This window comes from Trachemys scripta, chromosome 14 (genome assembly GCF_013100865.1).
Source record: "Trachemys scripta elegans isolate TJP31775 chromosome 14, CAS_Tse_1.0, whole genome shotgun sequence".
NCBI classification, from domain to species: Eukaryota; Metazoa; Chordata; order Testudines; family Emydidae; genus Trachemys; species Trachemys scripta.
In genome coordinates this window covers 25,852,055-25,876,692 of record NC_048311.1, presented here as the reverse complement: position 1 = coordinate 25,876,692, position 24,638 = coordinate 25,852,055, and the positions used below count along the sequence as shown (strand labels likewise).

The window sequence follows — 24,638 nt, the reverse complement described above, 5'->3', positions numbered from 1 at the left end:
TTGATTTTGAACCTGCTGTTTATTTCATCACTGCTACAAGCCTAAACCAAGAACTTTGCCACTACTGTATGTAATTGATTCCATTTAACCAATTCCTGCTCTCATCTACATCTTTTTCCTTTTATGAATAAACCTTTAGATTTTAGATTCTAAAGGATTGGCAACAGCGTGATTTCTGGGTAAGATCTGGTTTGTATATTGACCTGGGTCTGGGGCTTGGTCCTTTGGGATCAAGAGAACCTTTTTTCTTTTACTGGGGTATTGGTTTTCATAACCATTTGTCCCCATAACAAGTGGTACTGGTGGTGATACTGGGAAACTGGAGTGTCTAAGGGAATTGCTTGTGTGACTTGTGGTTAGCCAGTGGGGTGAGACCAAAGTCCTCTTTGGCTGGCTGGTTTGGTTTGCCTTCGAGGTGGAAAAACCCCAGCCTTGGGCTGTAACCTCCCTGTTTAAGCGAGTTGTCCTGAATTGGCACGCTCAGTTGGGTCCGGCCAGAACCAGCATCGTTACAGTGGCCAAGTTGACAAAACTTCCTGTGTGCACAGATACCACATTTACTTGTGCATGGATTGCTTTTAATGTCCAGTCCATCTAGCGCCGGGGTCCCCAAACTGTGGGGCACACCCCCCCCGCCCGCACAGCAGGGCCCAGGCCAGCCCCCGAGAGGGGGAAAGAGGGAGAACCACCCTGCCCCACTCCGCCCCCAGCTCTGCTTCCGGCCCTGCTCCCAGCTCTCAGCTGCGGCTCTGTTCCTGGCCCCCGACTGCGGTCTGGCTGCGGCTTCTGCTCCTGGCCTCAGCCTTTGCTCCCGGCTGCAGCTCTGCTCCCGGCCCTGGCCCCAACCCCACCTCGGCCCCCGGACGTGGTTCTATTCTCGCTCCAGCCCCAGACCTGCCCCCAGCCTTGACCCCCCTCCCTAGCAGCCGCAGGACCATGAAAAGTTTGCGGACCACTGATCTAAAGGACAGCAGCCTACTACTGATGCCAGCTAACAGTTACTTCCTTAGCAAAGTGACATGGCCTATGGATCTCAAAGTCTCCAGTTTGGATCTCATGGTCAACCCACGTGAGTCATTGCATAGGAGACACACACAAATGCATGGACACACCTCTTGTACTATGCAGGCTGTATTTACAATCCTTTCGAAAAAGGAAACAGAGCTTGGGAAGTCTTTTAACAAATGCAAACACTATAAAGATCCATTTCAGGCCAATGAAAGTCTCTTTTGTGAGTTTGTTGATAAAAGTTACAATTGGAGATATTTCTCCAGCATCTCTGCACGATTATCCAAACATCACCCCCACGAACATGAGAGGCCTGGAGGCCCCCACCCCGCTCACCTGCTTTAGCCGTTTAATTTCATGCTCCATTTCCACTTCCCTCGTTCGTGCGTTGAATTCACTCACACTAGACGAGGAGCTTCTCCCCCGGCCGGGGCGCTCGCAATCTAGTTTGTACAGCTGCAAATGCTCCAGTTCCTTTCGCAAGTCCTCAATGAGCTGCAAGGAGATGAAGACAGGATGGTCCATTTCAATAAACAGCGACTGACCACCTGCACACGAACGGATCAGCTCTTCAGGGCAGGGACTGCCTAGGTGTTTGCAGGATAACTGGTGCAGTGTGGCTCTGATCCAGATCGGAGCAGCTGGGCACTTCTGCAACACAGCCAGCCCCTCAACACCCAATCTTCGGAAGTGCTGATCACACAGCCAGTTTATGAAGTGCAAGGGTATCTAAGGAAGTTTGAAAGATACCTTCCTAGCTGCACATATTCAGAGGCATGGAGATCATGAGAGAGCAGCTCCAAAGACTGTCACTACGTGTTTGTATAGTGCCTAGCGCAATGGGGCTGCCAACCTGCTCAAGGCCTCTAGGCACTCCTGCAATACAAGTCAGGGTTAAACAATAAGTGGAACTAGGGGAATTGCCACATTGACAACATTATCCCCAGGTCCTGCTGTGGCCGCCCGTGCACAGGACAGTGCACCTGTTTTACTCACTCTTGCAAGGAAGGGCTGCTGGAGCGGGCTCTGCACCTCTGTTCATACTCACCTCCTGAGTAGCTTCCCTCTCCTTGTTAAATTCAAGTCTGTTCTGTCGCAGCTTGTCCATCATCCTTTTGTACAAGTCCATCTCGTCCTTCAGCCGCAAACTGGTGTCTTCTAACCTATCCGACATGCGTTGCCTCTCCTGAAACAAACCAGGAACTTGATAGCCAAGTTGGACTTCCCCAGCCCATCATGTTTCCATGTCATTGTTTTACACCAGGCTAATCGGCCAATACCATTCATCAGCATGGGTGGAGCTACTCTAGTGCTATGCTGCAACCAGAAGCGTAATCTCCCGGAGCTCGATCCTTTCAGCATGCAGAGCTGTATTCAATCAATGGAAGTTCTGAATGTACTAGCACTTAGCAGGATCGGGGCCACTATATAAACAAGCAGTCTCCAAGGATAACAAAAACAGGTATTTTAATCGGACAGCGAATATTCCAGAACTCTTCCGTCTGGCCATTTCTCTGCAGACAGCCAGAGAAGTGGGATATTTCTGTATAGTTTAGGGAGATAATTTCTCAAAGCATAAAAGCTTGAAACACACAACACAAACTTGCCATTTGAAGACAGATAACTCTCCTCATTCCCTGCCATCATTCTTCTTGCAAAACCCTTCAGTTTTCAAACTAGTTTAGGAGAACGCAATTCATTTACCATGCTGAAAGGAAAACTCACTATGCCCCTGATCTAATGCCTAATGAAGTCAACAGAAAGGCACCCATTCATTTCAATGGGCCTTGGACAGGACTATAAAAGCCAGTCACTTTTGAAATTCGCCTCAGAAATATTCCTTTAGGTGTGTTAAGTGTCTCCCAAATCCATTTACATTATTCTTCTCTTATTTTTGGGATTGTCAATTAAAAAATCCTATCATTTACTGACTAATTTTTTTGCCCTCACATCAACCACACAGCTGACTAGCAGTCACTCACTACACAGATATGGTCAGCACTCAGAAGTTTAATTACCTCATCTAGTTTCTCAGTTTGTGATTTCAGTCGTGTGACGGTGGTTTTGAGTTCACCATTTTCTTCTTCAAGCTGTTGAACCCTGTATAAAGGCAGCGAGACTTACAGTAAACACAATCGGCAGGGAAAGCGTGAGGGATTGAGAGAAACATGCTCCCCAAAAATCCCATTTATCTGGTCTCTTTATTGAATGTAGGTGTTCAAAGACAAAAAAAAAAACCCTTCTCCTAGTGGTTTTCAGCACAATCACTGACTTGGTTTAAGTGGCCAAAGATCCACATGGACATTTGGATGGGAGGGGGGTGGGTATGGCATAAGACCCTGAATAGAACCTAATAGAAAGGAACCAGGCCACAGAGAAGTTCCCGATACAGTTGGTCCCAGTTCCTTCCTTGAATTGCTAATTTTAGAAAGCCAAATACCTACTTATTTAAGCTGCTCATGTGGACTTCTACATTATATTGTTGCTGAGAAAGCCCTGACTCGTGTCAATATACGAAGCCAGTAATAAAAGGCAACTGAACTTTTACTGTCTAAGCTTCTACTGGGCATCTCTTGCATAAAGACAAAACACGCAGGGCCTGACATGCCACCCTGAACCTTGGGCAGTAATTTAATAGCCTTCTAGTAGCTTTTTACACCCATTCTGCACAGGTGTCAATAGCTTCCCAAGGACCAAGACAGCAGAGAATCAGTCTCACATCCTTCCCGTCCTGGTTGAAGATAGGGATAAAATAGATACCTGTGTCTATGTGTCTAACAAGAATAGAGCCCTTGGCCTGAGTTCTAGTTTTATGGTTGATTGTGCTTTATAGGTTTCTTGGGCATGCCCATAGGAGGCTCTATCTTACAGATTTTGCTTCCTCACCCTATGCCAGGGCCACAGCTTGGCATCCTTCAGAGCCCAGTACATTCAGCCAAGGGCCTTGCACATCTGGGAGAACATCTGGCAGCTGACTGCAGTTGGGTTGTTGTATCAGCAGCATGAGGGTAATTATTTTCCTGTTTGACTTGAGTGATGATAGGTGCCCAGAAAGCCATTAGCGACGTACATTTACATGACACATTCGTTCTTATGCCATAAGAGACACTGCCACAATGCAACTTGAGCAGGGACTCAACAAATCTCAACTCAGGGGAAAAGCCAAGTGTATTCCATTCTCCCATCCTTTTGGAGTATGTATAGTGTCTATCAAGTTGTTCTGCATGGGCAGACCTCTGTCAAGGGGGCTCTGTGAACAGGGATCAGCTGGGAGAATTCGGTAAGTTCTTCAGGGCAGGGATCCTTCCTACACATAAAGAACCTAACATGCTTTTGGGTATTACACAACTAAGTGACTCTCTTCAATTATTTTAAGTATCTAACCCATAACCATCTGCACACAAGGCAACATACAATCTAGGTTCACACACTAATGGAAAAAGTGGATTACAAAAAGAACAGATGAGGAAAACAGTCATTCTATCTTCTGCTTCTATGTGGATCTAGACAACACATCATCCCGACTTGCCAGCTGGTATGTTTTTACCTTGTATTTAGCAGTTCAATTTCAGTGCCCTTTTCTTTTTCATACTTGCTGTATGCTTCTCTATGCCTTTTTATTTCTTCTTCCAGCATTTGTTCAGCTGATGTCTCCTGGTCTTTCAACAGTTCTTCTAGTTCATGAACTCTAGGAAAGTCAGTCATTTTGGTAACAGTTTAAAACACTTGCCCACACACCACATTCAAGAGTATCAAATACACACACTTCTCTTTTACTCTATACTGATTTACCACTTAGATCTTTGCATGCATACTTCCCAGCAGCCAAAGTTAAGGAACATCTATTTCTCTATTATGGCCATTCTCTGTAAGAACATGCTGGGTTCTCTCTCTGAATGTAGGCCAGTTTTCTGCCGCGAGTATGTATACCATAAAAGACATGGGGGCATCCCCTTCATAACATGATGTGAGATACTCTCCCTAGACAGCCAGCAAGTCAGATACTCTGCTTGGCAGGAGCATAACCTCTACATTGCTAAGCTTGCTTAAGGTCACAATTCACTGCATATGCAGCAAGGCTGTGCAGTTCCATTTTTTGGGCTTCCCAGATGAAAAGCTTTGAGGACACTTGCTCCGTGTATGACAGTGACACGCACAAAAGTTCACACTTCATTCTATCTAAGCAGCTGGGACCCAATATTGGATTTCCACTTTCCTTCTAGTCTCATTATAGCTCTGCTCCTGAAGGTATTGCAATGACATGGCACAGAGGAAGCAGGCTGCATGTTTTATTACCTGTGAACTAGCTGCGTGTTCTCCTGTTTCAGTTTGCTCTTCAGGTCTCCATTTGTCATGTTATCGTTCTCCAGTTCTGTCACCTTTTTTTCTAAAGAAGTGACCTAGAAAGAGAAGAGGATTTGAGTCTCTTTTACACCCACCCAACCTCTTACATCTAAACGACAACGGGGGGCAAAGTGGCACGTGGATGCCAAAGGCAAAACTGAATACAAGGGTCTACGTTTCCAAGAGAGCGGGAGTGCATCTCGTTCTGATATTCCCTGAAGTTCATGTCCCCCAAAACCTATCAATGCAAACGCACAATGAATTGACACTTAGAAGTGCATAGTTACCGGAATTAAATACAGAGAGAAATTAAGCTACTTAGCATCACTGTAATAGACAAGCTGTCATTACTTCATTTGCATGAACAACCCTCAGCGTCTTGCCACAACGTAGTGCAATGAGATTTAGTGCTTATGAGAGTGAATCCTCCAAGGTTCCAGGCAGCCTTAGCGTCTACCAAAGTGACTCCCACAGGACTCCCTTGAAGGGCCCTTGTAGAGTCAGCCTGTTGGAGGGAAAGGGATGCAGTGGGATAGGGCCCCAGGCTGGAAGGCAAAACCTGGACTCTATACATAGCTTTGCCACGGACTTGCTGCTGCAGCTTGGGCAGGTCACAGAGGCCAAGAGAGTGTCGTAATTTTAGGTGCCCAACTTGAAATGCCTTGAGCCCGAGTTTGGATTTGGGAGTGCTCAGCTCCTTGAAAATCAAGCCCCTGTCAGGTGCCTCAGAAGCTGGGCTCAAAAACGAGGCACCTAAAGCTTGGGTTTGCTTATGTAAATTATGGACTTAAACCCACTGGGCCTCAGCTTGGGAAACTGAGCTAAGCTGCAGCAAATGAGCAGCTACCTCGATAATGGAATTGAGGGACACAACGGGCCCAATCTCATTCACATCAACGCTTCTTCATGCTGCTCTGGCAGCCCAGAGGGGCCATAAGTGGACGTACATGTCATTCATACTGACTTGATTGGTATATCAATTTACACTGCCAGAGCACTGTTAAGGGCTTTGTTTATACACAGAAGTAGTCCCACTATCACTATACCGGTGTAGTTAAAGCAGTACAACCGCTTAGGGCAGACGCAGTTATACTGGCATAGCTATTCTTGTGGGGGGAAAAGAGAAACTATGCTGGCATAAAACACTTTTATGTTCTCTAGGACTGTACCCAGGCAAGAATTTTACTGGGATAAGTATTTTAGTTAAAAAAATAAAAATCAACCTCACGTGCAACTGAAATACTAATATAAAAGCTATGTTTTGACCAGGCATTTAGTGGAAGTGAGAATCAGACCCATTGTTGCTTTTTCATTTTCTTGCTCAGTGAAAGGCTTACATATTAATCAAGCTTAGACTTCATCATATTTCAATAAAGAATTCTTAGCTTGTACTTTCGTTCTCTGTTTGGTTAGGCTCTTCTACTTCTTTTGGGAGAGGAAGTGAACATTAACTTTGGGATATTCCATTATTACTCACTTTTCGTTAGAGATCCTGACTGAGGTCACTTGCCCATGTCTACTAGCCACCTCTGGTGGCTCTTTCTGGTAGACAGACATGTCTCCGGCTGCACCAACAATAGCTCTGCTGAATCTAGCAATCATGATGTGAAGGCTCCTCACCTTTTCAGTGATATCATTATCACATGAGTCTATGCTGTCTCTGAACAAGTCCTCTGTGCTGCCATTGCTGCTGCTGAAGTTACTGTTGTGGAAGAGTTGTCTGGAAGATTAGAAGGATTATTTTACATCATGGGGGGGGGGGGAGGAGGAAAGTCTTCCTATTTTGTGGACTGGCTTTGCACCTTGAATGTCCCAGCTAACATCTGTGCAATAGCTTCAATGTAACTTAACTATGTAGGAGTCTGATTACACGTAACTTTGTAGTCCTATTTTAACCAATACGTTTATTCCATGATGCAAATGGAAAGTCAAAGTTGCATGTAACATCATGTTCACTAATATGCTAGATGCCAAATCTGGGAAAAGGTGAGACCTAAGTGATGTTGATAAGCATAGTTACACAGAAGCCTATCAGTTTTGCAGAACAAGTGGCACAAAAGTTTTCTTTATTTACAGAAAAAAAAAACAAACCAAACAAAACAAGAAGATTCCACGGTGTGACATTGCAATATGCAGAATTAAGAATACTTAAGACAGGTTTGAAACTACCTGTTCGGAAGCTACATACAAGCTGCATGTTTGCAGATTTTCCTCACCACATTATGATGCTTTAACTTTGAGAGGGCTGATATGCCACTGTCCGGTATGTACAAAGTCATTGCTTCCCAAAAAGGGCCAGCATTAAGATATCCTGGATCTGGTCCAGGATGAGTATTGCATTCCTCCCCCCACAAGTCCGTGTACTTGGCCTTAACTTGGACCAGATTCTGGTCCGACCACCATTTTTAAACAGCTGGGCAATTCCCTTTGCCCTCTGGCAACAAAACTAGGTCAGGAAGGCAATAATAGTAATGCCTGATGGGACATAAGATGCAAACAGGTTACAATAAATAAGAAAAAAAAGCAGCGCAGGATGGCATCTTTTCAAACGCCAACAAGGGAACAACTTGCCAATTCACCTACTGGGCCAGCTTGTCCACTCCAAGAGCCTGGTACTGACTAGAATGGCTCTGAGGAGTTTGCTCACCTGTGCAATACTGAAGGCTGCAGCTCTATAATCAGGGAAATGATATTCTTCCTAAATCCAGCACCCAAGTGGCTATGTTGGCCTCCAGACAGAACAGATTTTATTACACTTTCAGCAACATGACACTAACTTGGAATTCAGTTAGCTTAGCTTCCCACTCACGTGCAATGCCACACCTAGACTGTCTCTCCTCCACATTGGTGGGTAGTTAATTCATGCCAGGAGGTGCTGAGCGAGTCTCTCAATTGAGACCTTACAGAATTAGACCTTAGTTGCTGACAAAGAACTACATTAAACTGTAAAGAGTGTGGAATAAGGCTGCATAGAAATAAGTCAGCCAGGCCGGTAAACAGGGGTTTGACTTCTGTTTTTTAAGCTAACTCAGAATTAAATGTGCTACTTGACTGGGGAGGGAAGAGAGAAGGGGGAATCCTAACCTTAAGTGAGAAAAATCAGGGAGACGAAGTTGCATTTCTTCTGATGCAGCTGCTTCCAACCTCAACCATGTCAAACCTCCCCCCTCCCTCCCTAAAGCATCTCTTCTGCGCACCCTATTTGGTTTCCTTTGAGGGATTCATTCTTAGCATGAATCTGTGACATCAGCATGAATTCTGGTCACAAATGATTTCAAAGTACACAGAACAAGCTTGAGTGTCTTACCTTCCAAAAGCTGTGCTTGAGATTTTTCGGTTGGGGCTACATGGAGACAGAAGGAATAATGTAGTAAGTAAATAGTTTATTTGGTTATTGTACAATTCAGTTGCCAGTTGAGTTCTGTACAGAATATACAGCTGTCTTATTTTAGCTTTTAATTTGCTTCACCAAAAAAATGCTCATACAACTTAATCATAAACTATTCTAATAACTAATGGAACTCCTTCCCAGAGGATGTTGTGAAGGCCAAGACTATAACAGGATTCAAAAAAAGAACTAGATAAGTTCATGGAGGATAGGTCCATCAATGGCTATTAGCCAGGATGGGCAGGGATAGTGTCCCTAGCCTCTGTTTGTCAGAAGCTGTGAATGGGTGACAGGGGATGGATCACTTGATGATTACCTGTTCTGTTCATTCCCTCTGGGGCACCTGGCATTGGCCACTGTCAGAAGACAGGCTACTGGGCTAGATGGACCTTTGATCTGACCCAGTATGGCTGTTCTTATGAAACATGAAGTTGGGTGTAGTGCCGTAAGCTACTGTGATCACTAATAACATGAATTTGGGAATACTATATTCAGTACAAAAAGCCCTGTCACATTTAAACAGATTTTTGCCAGCTTGAATCAAAATGAAACTGTAGTACAGTATCTGCTGCAGCTCACACACACACACACACACACACGCAAATCCACCAGCTGCCCCTACTCCAAGATACAGAGCCATGCATGGCTCTGTATCAGAGACTGATTGCACATCTTTTGTCACAGCAGAACGCTACTCTGAATTCAGGACTGTCAGTTGCAACATCAAATTTCATAACAAAATTGTCGAAGATGCAACCATCATGTTTTACATTTTAGCAGGTTACCTACTGCTGTGACAGCGGCTGTAACTGTTTCATAACATATACTATGCCATTGTTTTCTTATCAAGACTAGATGAAGTGCATTATGTTCTGGTTCCTGGGAACATGAAACAAGGCAAGCTTTGTATTCAGTTTCTAGGGGGAGCTAAAGGTTTACAGATGAATTGCCACAATAAGCAAGGGATTTGTAGAAATATTTGGACTCTTTCAGAGTCTAAGGAAAATGCTTTGCAATTGTCTATCTACATGTGGGTGGCAATACGGGTATAAAGGAAAAAGCTAGAACTCCTGAGGAGGTACAAGAAGTCACCATCATCCTGGTTTTAAAGTTGCATTGTTTTCCCAAATCTGGTTTTAGGTGAATAAAATCCTCAAGCCACTTGAATCAAGCCACAGAATCTAGAGATCCTGGGACAGATTCTCAGCTGGTGTAAACATAGCTCCATTGACATCAATGACCACAGCAATGGGGCTATGACAATTTACACTAGCTGAGGATCCATCCCAGAGACTCATTAGATCAACTCATCTCCCTCCGTGATAGAAACGTGCTACAGAGAACAATCTCAGCCAAGTAACAGTGTTGTATCCACAGGTGCTGAGCAGGAGGGCTTCCCACTTCCCTGGGGAGGTTGTTCCACAGGCAAATACCACCCACACTCTTCAATTCAAGATCTCATTGTTTAAGTATTTAAAATGAAGAGGACATTAGTGCTCCAACTGAGAAATAGTTTCTTGATAGTAGGGAGAAGTTCTTGTTAAGATCAGACAAGATAGCAAGGTTTGAATGTCCTTGTTGCAGAATAGCACAGAAGAACTGCTTGTTGCATTTGATACTAGCTAGATGTGCTATACTGGATATAAGTAAACCAGAAAAAGGATGGGGTATATTACTGCAGTTTCCCCTTCTCATTTAGTAGCTGTTGCTTTGACTGCTGGCTAACCTCATTTCAAAAGAGACTGCTGAGAACAGAGTGCTGGCCACTCACCTGTTTGCTTTCAAGTTTTTCAGCCTCGCTTCCAAGTCATTAAGCAGGTTTATTTTTTTGCAGCACTGTGAGCAGTAGACATCCAATAACTCGCTGTTATAAATGTGCCTCATTTTCCTTGGCGTTTGCCCAGCACTGTTGGCGGGAAAGGAGATAGGTTACTGGCTATTGTTACTAATTCAAATTAATTTCCCTCTTGTTGGTATTTCATAAATAATCATGTTGCAGTGAGTGGACTTGGGAATGCACTGCCACTCCCATCACAGCTGCTCTGTCAAGGCCAGCTACAGGAGCAAAGATGGGGATCCCAATGGGCTCTGGAACAACTATATGCTGTTAATTACCACAATACCAAATCTCACTTGGAGGAGGGATTCTAAAAGAGCAAATGATTTCTGCTTTGTCTACACCAGTGGTTTTCAAACTTTTTAGGCTGAGTACGCCTTTCCAAATAATGCAGTCTGCCGCATACCCCTATCTGAGATAGGGTCACAATATACCCATGATTAGATTGACAAGCCTGACTAAATAAAATGTGTTGTCTGCTATTACAGGATTTTTCTTGTGTACCCCCAATGAGCTCACATACTCCTACGGGGTTGAAAACCACTGGTCTATGCTATCAGAACCACGAGAGTCCGATTCTCTGTTATTCTGAGCCCAGAGTAATGGGAAAAGACAGGATCAACTGATTGCAGTTCAGCTTCTCTCTCTCTCTCTCCCCAAGTACTAAAGAGTGAGTACTTCCTGAAGAGATTTAAGACATTCAGGTTCAATCTGCTTATTTATTTTTTTCCCCAAAACAAGCTCATCCATCTTTACAAGACATGTCTTTTTGTAAGGTAATATTTAATACACAGTGTTAGAATGCTAAAAAGGAAGGAGACTTTCATACTAGTCATCCCCAAACATTGCACAAGCACGAACATTGCTCAAGGTCTAATCTGATTTCCAGCTTTAAGTCAGTCAATTTCGAATAGTTGCAAAATCCAAAGTATTGCAATATATAAAGAGAATCAATCTAGGAGCAAAGCTAGAGGGCTTATTGCAGCGTGACCTGACATTACAGGCACTGGAAACAACGTAGTTGTTGCTATGGCTTTTACAAGAAAGACATTTGCCAGTAGTGTTGTGGGCAGAAATTGAAATTTTAGTTTTAAAATAACTAGACAATCCCAAGAAGTTCTGGTATGGCCCCTGTACTGGTGCTCAGCAGAAAACACTGTCAAAATAAATAAGAACAAGTAGCAACCTGGAAGACACAGATGAGCCAAGGTCAGAGTAGGCGTTGGTTCTGGTCTCATCATCAGGGCATGGACTGCTGGGAGTATAATCCACATCGTCTCCTTCCCCATAGTCTTCAAATTGTTCCTCGTTACTGATCAGAGAGGCGGTGGAATAGGTGGAGAGGTCAGAGGCTGCAGAGGGGTTGTGAGGACTTGACCTGAAACAAGACATCAGAATGGGTAGGCGGCCAACCTGTCTCATAAGACTGCCTTTTGCCCAAGGCAGCATTTCTCAGCTGGCTTGGGTTGGCAACTCCTTATTCAAAGTCAAAAGCTTTCATGATCCACTTCCATGTACTAAAAAGCTATCCCCAATTACAGCAATGAACCTATACAACGGTGGGTGTCTGTGTTTTGTGAGTTTGACAGGACAACTGAGCTTGAAGGGCAAGGGATGGGGCAATCAGTGAAAAGATTCTTTACTTTAGATTGTAATAACGTTTTCAATGCCTCATGCTCCCTTGCCGTTCACGAGCTTCCTCCTCTGGTGCGGAGGGTGTCCCAACACATAAAGCTGACCTAAGGGCTCAGGAAGCACTTTAAAGAATTGGGGTAGAGAACAGGGTTAAATAAGGCTGACGGTCACATGACAAGTCAGTGGCAGAGCCGGAATGAAATGGGAGCCTGACTCAAATCTCCTAGACAACATGGCTGTTTCTGTATTACTGCTGTTTTTACAAGAAGCTAGACTCCTCTGTGAGAGATTTCAGAAGCAGAGCCCGTTAATTTGTAGCTGGTCTCTTCTGGAATCTAAAGTTCAAACAAAGCAACATTTTAAAGTGAACGGTGGCTGGATGGCACAAATGTCATTTTCACATCCTGCCCCCTGCCAGTATTTCAGATGTAGGCTCTTGTTTTTCCCTCCGTTGCTGAGATGCACTTGTAATTCATATTTCTATGGTCAGTAATTTACAATGCAAGAATTTAGGGCAACTGAAGTCTTGCACGGGACAAGAGGACATTTGGGACCATGCACATAGGCAGGCTTATATTCTGCTAGAGGAGATCAGATTATTACTCCCTGAAGAGGGGCAGATAAAATACTTTGACTAGTTACTAAACACCTTCTGTTCTTAAAGGTTGCAGTAAGGATTGTGCATGGAAGGGTTCTGGGGACCAAAATTCGTATAGACACAACAGCTGCAGTTACTGTCTTAGATACTCATCTGGTCCCCCATTACCATAGTTTCTGAGCACCTCAGTCTTTACCCTCAGATCCCCACTTCAAGGTAGGGGAGGGCTATTATCCCCATTTTACAGAGGGGGAATAGAGGCACAAGGAGACTAAGCGACTTGCCAAAGGTCTTTAAGGAAGTTTGTGGTGGATCAGGGATTTGAACCCAGGTGCTCCAAGCTAGCACCCTAACCATGGGATCATCCTTCTTCTCCAGGCCTACTGCTCCCCATAACCAGAATTTACTGGAGGCCTAGATCTTGGTCCTCTTCTGTTATCTAGACCTACAGCTCCTGAAATACTTCAGTGGTTGGGACCTTAACCCCATCCCTCCCATAGTCTATGATTGGCAGATGTGTAGTGAATGAGGCATGGGAAGAGAAAGGAGGGTCATGATTAAGGCAGTTGAATACTGCCCTGGAGAGTTGGATTCTATCCCTGCCTCTGAGGTTCTACATGATGCTGGGCAAGTCACTTACCCCAAACTTTTCACATGTGGTCACTAATTGCCTGATCCTCCTTTTCTGGGTGCCTGACATGACTTTTTAACATCACAGGCCTGGGCCAACAAACTGAACGGTGCCTCCTGACATGTCAGGGGGAATCCACCGCACAGGATGGCAATGCAACGCTCCTCACCTACACCTGCACCTGCAAAGCCTGTTCAGCCCAGCCCTCACATCCTTTGAGCGTGATGGAAGAGTAACTAAGGCTGAAGAAGGACTTGCACGCTCCGCTGCTTTGTGGTGGAGTCACACTGGAGTCCTCAGGCAAATGGGCTCCAGGAGGTAGGAAGGTGAACAAGAAAAATCCACCCGCTTTTGGCAATTAGCGCAGTGATCAAACTCCATCAGAACTCAGCCAGAACTATCACTATAAAACGTGACTATCCCAGCCGAGGTGCCATGGACATGCGTTAACCCGACTGGAGCAGGTGAACAAGCCAGAAGACACAAGGGCTGAGATTTCTATGGCTACGAGGGAAGATGGATGACCAAATCCATTCATTTTAAATAGAGGGATCTGGACACCTAATTCCAGGTGTCCAAGAACCTCTCCGCCCAGACAGGCCTCAAACAAGAGCGATCAGCTGGTTTAATCTCCCCTCCCCTGCAAAAGACTCATGTCTTGACAGGCACCTCACCACTCACTTGTCTACAGGCAGAAAGAGTCCACTGAGCATGCTGTCCTTCTCTTCACTGCCACACACGTCGGATGCTTCAGAGCTCTGCGCGCTCTCAATGGCACTATCCATGTCGGACTCATGGTGGACCTCTTGCTGGGCCAGGGTCATCGTGTCTTCATCAGGAAACAGCTCTGACTCACTGTACGCGCTTTCACCGTCCAAATAGGCACCGTCCTGGATTTTGCGACCCTGTCCATGGAAGGGAAAGACCAGTCAGGAGACATACAAGTTTGCGGCAAGATTTTGCCAAGTAAATGGAAGCAGCAGCCATATCCCTCTCCTGGAAACACCATCGGCATGCTGGTATTTGCATCAGAGTTGCATTTAAAGGGTTACTTTTGTAAGGTCTGATCCTGCAAACACTCAATGCACAGAGCTTCTCCTAAAGCATAAAATATTGCACACCTCTAACCAGCGTTACATAGTGTTACAGAGAGCCAGCTGCAGGAACACTTGTCTGGAACCACAACCTGCCTTCGACAGCGAGTGTCAACTAGGGCAGAACTGACTCCTGTTCACAACTGGGCGTGTATGTCCCCGTCTTGCGCAACTGGAAATCTCTGGTCTCCAATATTCATCTATCTGCAATGTCCTTTTCCCGTAGTGTCCTTTACCAAGAAAGGTAGGTAGGGAACAGATTTTCACTGGTCAGATAATAATATAACCTCTCAGTAGAAATCCAGGACCTAGTAGTAGCTATTTGCTTATTTGTTGAAAGGAAGAAGAATTTTGGGCCCAAATCTCCCCTCCACCGTACAACAATTACTACAAGTCATTAGCCAGATATATTTTTGTATGCTTTCCAGTTTTGTTGTTATCCAGACATCCCTTCCAGCACACAGCAGTGCTGGTATACGCGTTTGCATATACCGGGAGCTGTGGTCTATCCTTGTGGGTGCTCAGTTATTTTCTCTATGCTTTGAAAACACAAGAACCAGTCAAATGCCGAAGATTAATCTTCGCTTGTAAAATTAAAGAAGCCCCTTACTAAGAGGACATTATATAGGAGAAGCAACGTCCGACATGAGATGAGTGTGGTTTGACTAACAGCTTTGTCACCCAGCTGAAGCAACAAGGAACTACTCTTGACCAGAAGAAAACTTCAGCGTCTTAAAACCAGCCATTGGTAACAATCGTTACTAGAAATTCAGGTCTTATCTACCCCGGAAGGCTGACGTCGGAGGCACTAGCAGGATTATAATGTTACAGAGACCAAGTTTGGGAGCCCTGATTATATGAAAACAAAACGGATTTTTTAGTCAGACTTTCAAACTTAGTGTTTTAAAGAACTATTTCATGCCAATAACTTAAAAAAAGTTGGGTGGAAAGATCAGTGTAAACTAACGCTTCAACCACCCCCTCCCCCACTAATTCACTTAAGGGCACCCACTCCAATTCCCTGGGTCCTCCAAAAGTTAGTCCAGCAAAAATAGGGGTGTGGGAAACCAGATTATTTTGCATTCCATCTATTTTTAAAGCACTAGTAGGCTGGGATTTTAAAAAGGAGCCTACAGGAATTAGGTGCTTGTATCCCATGGGACTTGGGCACCTAGCACCCTTTGGCCAGCTGTAGTCTGGGACTACACATGTTCAGAGTTATGCACATGTGCAAGTCTTTGCAGGGTGGGGGGGCCTAAGTTTGACTTTGAGACCGAACCAAGATGCCAGTTACTTGTATTCATGGAATGCCACCGCTGACAGCCAGTGAAGAAATAAATAAATTATATATAAAATGAAGAACTGCTCCCTCTTATACGTCACTGTTAGGTATGCCGTCACCGACCTTCATATCTCTAGACTGAGACAAGTTGTTTCCACAAGCAGTTAACTCTCTGCTGGTTCCTCCTACAGCTCTAAAATCAGATATACCTTGCAAAGGAACATCCCTTATGCAAATTACTGTAGAGCCCTACTGATATTGCAGGACTTTGGACTCATTTGTTTCTAGGAAGTGGATTTCCTCCTCAACATATACTCTGAATGCTCACTGATGTTAAATAGGAATTATATACCCAGGTTAAGGGCCAGTGTATTTAAAGGGCACTTTAATACAGATCTTTTCCATGTTAATCATATTAAACAGTGACTTTGGTCTAGAGGTAACATTTTCAAAAGTGCCTAAGTGACTTTTGAAAATGGGACTTAGCCACTTTTGAAAATATTACCTGAGATCTACACATCACTACATTAGTCATAGGGTAGGTAGTGCTGCCTCGTGGCTAGATCATTGCACTGGAATCCAGAGACTTGGGTTCTATTCCTGGTTCTTCTGCTGGGTGACCTGGGGCACTTTCCCTGCCTCAGTTTCTTCATCTGTAAAACAAGGATAACCATTCTTCCCTCCTTTATAAAATGTGAATATATATTTATATACAAAAATTGTGCTGCTTATTTTTTTAACTTGGACATCCACAGGCCCAGAATGGGCATGAATCACCCCGGATGTTTGTTGCAGCTTGGTAACCCACATGGCCTCAGAGTTGCCACATTTCTTAAGGGTTTAATGCAATTAATCACTAGCTGCTGTTACAGAAACATCCAGATCTGTTAAAAATTCTGTGATCCAAGAGAAGGTGGCACTCTGGAAGTCTTACTGAAAAATGTATTGCTTAAGTAAATCTTTACACAGCAGGTAAATCTCACTAGTATTAAAACAAATTAGTGTGAGAAATTGAAGGTCAACAGCAGCATGACAGACTCATTCCAAATCCTGTAGGTAATAGCTTACATTTCATTTTCTAATAATAGGAGCCCCGACTCTAAAAAGGTCCATTAGCAATTAAATATACAGTCACTCTCTCCAGAGTGCTAGGTGCTCATTTGCCTCCTCCCTACCAATTTGCGACAGGCTAATAAGCCACATTTATATTACAATGTATATTTATAATAAGTCACAGCCCACACTGTACCTAGCTCTTGTGTCAGCATCACATATTGTTTCTAATGATAATTATTCCTCTACTCTTTAAGATCTCCACTTCTAACCCCTTCTAGGGTACAGGCGTTGGGAAACCATCACCTTCAGTCAGAGCTTAAATTCTCAGTATTTTCCAGAGCTCTGGGGCTTTAGCCCTGTGGGACATGACAGGGCTTGGGGCTTCACAGCCCTGCGGGTTTGAAAATATTTACTGGAACTCTGCTCCGGCTGAATTTAAGCCCTGCCCCTGGTAGCCAGTTTACTGCAAAAGTGTGCACAACTCCTCAGAAACTTGCTTTATACCCAGAGGAAGCTAAGCATTATAAAGCCAGACATAACAGCCACTTCAAGAAAAGGAGTCCATTGGCTCACCTGACAAGAGTTGCTGCCCATGAACTACGAGGACTCCCCCGTTAGCACAGTACAGGCCATACATGCAGCCAGCCTATCAAGTGGATAGGGCAAACTGATGGCTTGTTGCACTCTAGAGCTTTGCCACCAGATGGAAGACAGTCTTGCCTTTGTATTAGACAATTTCTCCCCCTCCATGGAGCGCTATAAAAGTTCTCAGCACGAGCTGAATAACATGCCTGTTGTTGGTATAATAGAAGCACTACCTTCTTAAACAATACAGGGGGTTGACGGCAGCTGTATGAAACTGCTTGGGGTTTTGGAAATGCCAGGAATGCCAGAGGGCAGTCAAAGGTGCATGGTAAAATCACATCTACATATATGGGATGCATGAATGTATAGAGTCACGGAATTATATAACTTAAGGCCAATCTTCTTTACAAATACAACCCTATCAGGAGACCTGATGCTAGCACATTTAGTCTTGCTTTGTTGATGGGATTTTGGTGTTTTAACCACATCTCCAAACTGCGGGAAGGCAAGCACACCACTTGTGGGAGTCAAGGTTCAAAAATGTTAAAGTCATCTGTATTACTGAAGGCCATACAAGGTTCTGTTAGTTAATGGCAAACACGTGAAACAACGCTTCCTAGTGCTTTGAAACAAAACCGTGCAGATGCTCCAAGCTCAGCTTGGCTTTTTATGATCTTTCAGCGGTCAGGCTCTGAGATCTGTTAGCTGAAGAGTCATTGCTAGAGAACACACACTTTTAGCTCTGGACCTATCAAAGACTTATCTTTACAAGTGGCAAGAGTATATCTAAATGATGCTTAAGGCACATAAGGTTATAAACTTCCAGGGACTATTCACAGAATTCAATTTTAATATTTTTTTTGTAATTGACAGAGAATATCAATGTTTATTTTAAGCATTTTTCTAATTTTTATCTATTTAAATTTTCACAATTGCACAAAATTATGGGGACGGGGTCAACGTTACATGTGAAAATATACAAAGTAAATATCCTTAAATCAAACTCTAGTAAATGCTCAAGCAGCATTTTTCTTACTTTGTCTATCTGTAAGTGTCAATCATTGATGGAAATATTTTTTCATCAGTTTGTGTGAACAGACAGTGAAATTGAGGTTTACAGAGAAACATAGAATTCTTCCAAGCCTAAATATTCACAAATGGAGCTGCAATAGGTCACAGGAAATGACAAAGAAAATAACCCATGACATGTACAGGGGGGAAAAAAAAAATAAACAGCCACAAAACCCACCACTAGAGAGATTAAAGCTGGAGTTAGTGAATACCATTACTAAGCAACATGCTTTGCGAGTGTACATTACTAGCTAAAGCGATCAAAATGTTTAAATCTTTAAGCATTAATATCAGTAATCTCAGCTTCATACAATACTGTCAGTGCTGAAAGTACATTTAGCACAAGAAGCTTATATACCCCCTTCTACAAGATGACACTTGTGCTCATTTTTAAAAAAAAGTTTCTGTTCAAAGTTAAATCTCTCTCATTTTTTCCCTACATTACTAGATATAAAGCATTCCTGTACAAAATAAGAGATTGATTGGAACACATGCTATTCAGCTTTTCTTTAAAAAAAAACAAAAAACAACCACCATGATATTTAGGTAGGGTTTAAGAGGCATGGAACATTGCAACCTCAAGTTATTCGTTGTTTAAAAAAATCCACACATAAGCTTACAGAGGAAATAGAAAGGCAATGATACAATTGGAAAATGAATTATACACCTAGATTCTTACTATAGTCTGCTCCCTATTTTTCTTGGTATAGTCAAGACAATAAAATTGTGACTAATGGTTTTGGAAGGTTCCTGTAAAGCAGACAGTACAGCATGTCAAACAATACTAAACAGCTTGGGATTAAGTGAAGCAACGCTCGTATTAGTATCTAATCAAGTACTCAAGGTACCCCAAAGTGCTCTACAAGCCAGTGAGACAGATAATTCTGCAGCAAGTGCTTAATATACAGCAATATTTTGTTCTGCAGGAACACCTGCTGTCTGTGGATTTCAGAACACTTAGCAAAAATTAATGAATTCCCTTCCTCGAGGGGCAATTGTGAGGCTTAAGTCTTATCCACATTTAACACAGATGAATAAACTGGGGCGGAGTGGTTAGTGACTTTTAGACGGTCACAGCAAGTTCAAAGGACAGCCAAGAACAGAACCCAGATTTCTGTGCTCCATTAGAACTGACTGTCTTCCTTTGAGCCCCATGTAGGTAATCACAGCAGCCATTTTGAAGCTCAATGACTAGATAGTTCGAGGGAACACAACTTGAGGAGTCTGACCCTGAAGGTTAATAGGCTGAACTGTCGCCAGGTTGGAAGTGACAGAGATAGTTATCACTAAAATGCTTCAATACTTTAACTTAGCTAGACACACACAAAAAAAAAAAAAATAATAATAATCATGGACTGAATAGAAACATTGTTGTAATAAAGCCATAAATCCAATCTATAACCTACTAACAACTCTCACAGCAGCTTCCCCCACCTTCCCTGGTGTTAATGCGCCACTTCACCTTGAATGGTCCCATGAAATATGCATTAACTGCTAATGTGAAACAATCTGCCCTATCTTGTATTTAGCTGTGACACTCTGACTAAGACTATGTCTACAATAGCACTTCTGTTTAGGTCACTCAGGAGCGTGGAAAAAAAAAAACAAACCTTACCCCTCTGAGCCACATAAGTTACACGGATAGAAGCGCTGGTGTGGACAACACTATCCGCGGGAAAGCATCTCCGCTCGTTGGGGGGTGGTTTAAGTCGATGGGGAGAGCTCTCACCCGTCAGCATAGAGCGGCTACACGCGTGATCTTACTGTAGCACAGCTGCATCGGTTCAGCTGTAAGCTTGCTAATGTAGACATGGCCTAAGTTTCCCAGACCTGAAGAAGAGCTCCGTGTAAGCTCGTCTCTTTCACCAGCAGAAGTTGGTCCAATAGAAGATATTACCTCATCCACCTTGTGTCTCTAATATCCTGGGACCGACATGGCTGCAACAACACTGCGTACATTCAAATACTGACAGTTATCATTTGAAAATTGGCATCTCTCTGCCAACGAGCAGTCTGGACATGCCCACGTGAATCCTTTCAGATCTAAGGGCTTTTCTACACTGGCAATGAACAGTGCTGCAACTTTCTCACTCAGGTGTGTGAAAAAACACCCCCCTGAGCGCAGCTAAGCGCCAGTGTAAACTGTGCCAGAGCTGGGAGCCACGCCCCTCGTTGAGGTGGTTTTTTTAGAGCACTGCGAGAGCTCTTTCCCAGCGCTATGCCACGACCACACAAGGCATGTTAAAGCGCTGCCCGTGTAGACTACCCTAAAAGGAGGTACATACAGTTGCTTGCAAGTACTATCCAGCTATCTGGCCTCTAAAACCATAACATAAGATTACCTCACAAGTATTGAAGTTTATCCTCCCGACATCCTCTAGGGCAGTGGTCCCCAACCTTTTTCGTCTGGCGGGTGCCAGATGAGCCACGGAGGACCGTGGCGGCGGACAAGCATCCGCCGACATCAATAGTTGTCGCCGCTTATCGGCAGCATTTTGGTGGATACTTGTCCACCGGCCAGCATGCAGGCGCACTTAGATACCCTGGCGGGTGCCATGGCACCTGCGGGCACCGCGTCAGGGACCCCTGCTCTAGGGTGTTGTGAAGTACAAAATTCAGAAGCAGATTTCACCCCGAATTACAACAGTTTAACTGTCTAGTTAGTTAAGACTGGGATTTCCAAGCATATAATTGACAATAGTCTTGATCAAGTGACCCCAGCCAGGACGCCTGCACTCAATTTCAACCACTTCCCTCGGAGTGGTCTTCCTGCTTTCATATTGATTCTGCCAGTTTGATCCTAATTAGTAATAGTATGTCAGAGTTGTCCTTCCATCCCAGTCTAAACACCAGAAAAAAAAAGTCACCTCAGCACAATGGGAGGGGAACAGGTGTCATGGAGAGATACGCAAGGCTTGGCAGCCTCCCATCTAAATACTATTTAGCATCACAAACCTACTAGAAAAATAGGCTCTTGTCCCCATTGCAAAAAGCCTATTGAATTTGAAGGCCAACATCTCACACTATTTAGAATGGGGGAAGGTTCTGCTAGAAAACTTCCAGCTACCCTGTGCTTTCTGCACATTAAGTGTATTTAAACCAACAGTTACATCCACATTTTAAAGAGATATGTAATTTCTCCTTCAGTTCTCAGAAGGACATAAAAAGCAGGTGATTTACTCACCAGTTGTTTGAATGAAAGTGGCAGAAGTCCTGCGTCTGGCGAGACAAGTGCAGAATGAAGCACTCAGATGAGCAGTTAATAAATCGTGCTTCTACATTTCAGTTCACGGGGAAGTTTTAGAACTTCCTATCAGCAGGCAAGTCTCACCCACCCAGCTGTGGCCGGTGGGCAACCATACGAACGAATGCCTTCAATTAAGCCTTCAGAAACAGGTAGAGGGGAACAGTAGCCTTGCCTAGCCCTCTGGTCTAGCAAGAAGGGACGACGGCAGGAATTCCAAAGCAGCTGGTGTTTAGAATAAATCTTTGAAAGAATCAGAGATCAGTATGTGGAGAATTACTATTCTATTGAGCTATTCAAAGTGAGAAGCTATTTTAAGGCTACAAATTACAGTTTGTTCATTGCAGTTGCTGTGTGTGACTGTTTAGTTACTTGGGTCTAACATTTAAAGTTCAATTTTAGAGTTAACCTGACACAAAGCTGGAGTGTGCTGAGAAGGGGTTTCTAGGAGAGGATAGGCTGATTCTAAAGAATACCATTAAATGCTGGACAGCATCCCATAAAGCTGGTAAGAATCGAGGTACAGTGCAAGAGCCTGACTATAGTCTAGCGTGCTGTCAGTCATCTGCATGTAGAAGATAACATTACTGGCTCACACAGTGGTGCAATTCAGGGCCAGTGTGTTGACTGAAAAACAAAACTTCTACTTCCGTGCCCTTCACTATGTGAGCACAAGACAAAGCCAGGGCTTTTCAACAGTTGCTTTGTGCTCTTTTTTAAGAAAGTGTAAGTTGACCCTCAGTTTCCAGTGCTAATGAAAATAATTAAGCAATCAATTTGCAAACATCTAGAAGATAATAAGGTAATAAGTAACAGTCAGCATGGATTTGTCAAAAACAAATCGTGTTAAACCAACCTGAGAGCTTTCTTTGACAGGGTAACAAGCCTTGTGGATGGGGGGGAAGCGGTAGACGTGGTATATTTTGACTTTAGTAAAGCTCTTGAGACGGTCTCGCATGACCTTCTCATAAATAAACTAGGGAAATACAATCTAGATGGAGCTACTATAAGGTGGGTGCAAAACTGGTTGGAAAACCGTTTCCAGAGAGTAGTTATCAGTAGTTCACAGTCATGCTGGAAGAGCATAATGAGTGGGGTCCCGCAGGGATTGGTCCCGGGTCTGTTCAATATCTTCATCAATGATTTAGATAATGGCAGAGAGAGTACACATATAGTTTACGGATGATACCAAGCTGGAAGGGGTTGCAAGTGCTTTGGAGGATAGGGTTAAAATTAAAAATGATCTGGTCAAACGGTCTGAAGTAAATAGGAAGAAATTCAATAAGGACAAATGCAAAGTACTCCATTTAGGAAGGAACTATCAGCTGCACATATACAAAATAGGAAATGACTGCCTAGGAAGGAGTACCGCGGAAAGGAATCTGGGGGTCATAGTGGACCATAAGCTAAATATGAGTCAATAGTGTAACACTGTTGCAAAAAAAGTGAACATCATTCTGGGATGTATTAGCAGCAGTGTTGTAAGCAAGACGCAGAAGTAATTCTTCCGCTCTGATTAGGCTTCAACTGGAGTATTGTGTCCAGTTCTGGGTGCCACATTTCAGGAAGGATATGAACAAATTGGAGAGAGTCCAGAGAAGAGCAACAAAAATGATTAGAGGTCTAGAAAACATGACCTATGAGGGAAGATTAAACAAACCCAGTTTTTTCAGTCTGGAGAAAAGACGACTGAGAGGGGACATGATAACAGTTTTCAAGTATGTAAAAGGTTGTTACAAGGAGGAGGGAGAAAAATTGTTGTTCTTAACCTCTGAGGATAGGACAAGAAGCAATGGGCTTAAATTGCAGCAAGGGAGGTTTAGGTTGGACATTAGGAAAAACTTCCTAACTGTCAGGGTGCTTAAGTACTGGAATAAATTGCCTAGGGAGGTGGTGGAATCTCCATCACTGGAGCTTTTTAAGAGCAGGTTAGACAGACACCTGTCAGGGATGATCTAGATAATTAGTCCTGCCACGAGTGCAGGGGACTGGACTAGATGACCTCTTGAGGTCCCTTCCAGTTCTATGATTCTGATGCCTGAAAATGGTTTGTAGACTGGAGCTAGCCCAGGAACTGCAGGAGTCAGAAGTGTTTGCACTACACCACCTGTCACTGTAATTGGTGGTAATAGAAGTGCCAGACCGTTTAATATCAGGGTCCAGTTTGAAGCACTCCTTTTCAACGTACATGGTTTTTCTGGGAAGTTCTGGACATGAGCAGGTACTGACATTAGTGATTTTAGCAGAGAACTAATTGAAGCAGCTAAGAAAGTTGCCTTCCCTGTCGAGATTAAAAGATAGCATTGATTGCCACGCTCACTTAGCTGCTGCTATCAGTTGAATGCAACACGAGCATTAATGCTCTAAGCTGTAGATAGGGTGTGTCTCTGGGGAGGGCGAACAGGCTGGGTTTGTGAAGGTCAGCACCCCGGCATTAGCAACCATGGAATATTTCCCACCAGTTTCCACAGTGCAGATAGGTTTTCTGCCACTGGTTCTAAGTGTCTGACTCAATCTTTTTCCAGCATGGCACAGCACATCTTTTCTTCTGAAATGCAAGACATTTTCCATTCTGACTTGTATAGCTTATTTAAAAAAGAAAAAAACAAAAACAAAAAACAAACCTACCTATACTGTGTTTGTTACAAATGTCACTTTACAACCAAGGTGACCACTGCTAGCAGGAGATGGAGGAGCCCAATTAATATTGACATTTTAGATAACAGTTCACGGTGTTTACACAATGTGAAACTCTTCTCATCACCAAGCTTCTAGATTGCTGACCTGAGCAAACCGGAGTCACAGCCCTCTTTCAGCATTATAAGTTTATGGCCGATAAGCCAACAAAGAGGGTTATCTTGGAGT

General features: G+C 43.7%; 1 protein-coding gene across 2 annotated transcripts in view; it reads right to left on the bottom strand.

Moving 5' to 3' along the window:
• Positions 1 to 24,638, bottom strand: part of RAB11FIP4 (RAB11 family interacting protein 4) — a 205,259-nt gene that overhangs the window by 5,174 nt on the left and 175,447 nt on the right. For both annotated transcript variants that reach the window (XM_034789705.1, XM_034789706.1), the window contains 10 exons: positions 14,123 to 14,346; positions 11,764 to 11,955; positions 10,512 to 10,646; positions 8,660 to 8,695; positions 6,973 to 7,072; positions 5,305 to 5,408; positions 4,556 to 4,696; positions 3,027 to 3,108; positions 2,057 to 2,194; positions 1,345 to 1,503 (listed from right to left, as the gene is read on the bottom strand). In XM_034789705.1, coding sequence (XP_034645596.1) covers positions 1,345 to 1,503; positions 2,057 to 2,194; positions 3,027 to 3,108; positions 4,556 to 4,696; positions 5,305 to 5,408; positions 6,973 to 7,072; positions 8,660 to 8,695; positions 10,512 to 10,646; positions 11,764 to 11,955; positions 14,123 to 14,346 — 1,311 coding nt within the window. The remainder of the gene's footprint in view (positions 1 to 1,344; positions 1,504 to 2,056; positions 2,195 to 3,026; positions 3,109 to 4,555; positions 4,697 to 5,304; positions 5,409 to 6,972; positions 7,073 to 8,659; positions 8,696 to 10,511; positions 10,647 to 11,763; positions 11,956 to 14,122; positions 14,347 to 24,638) is intronic.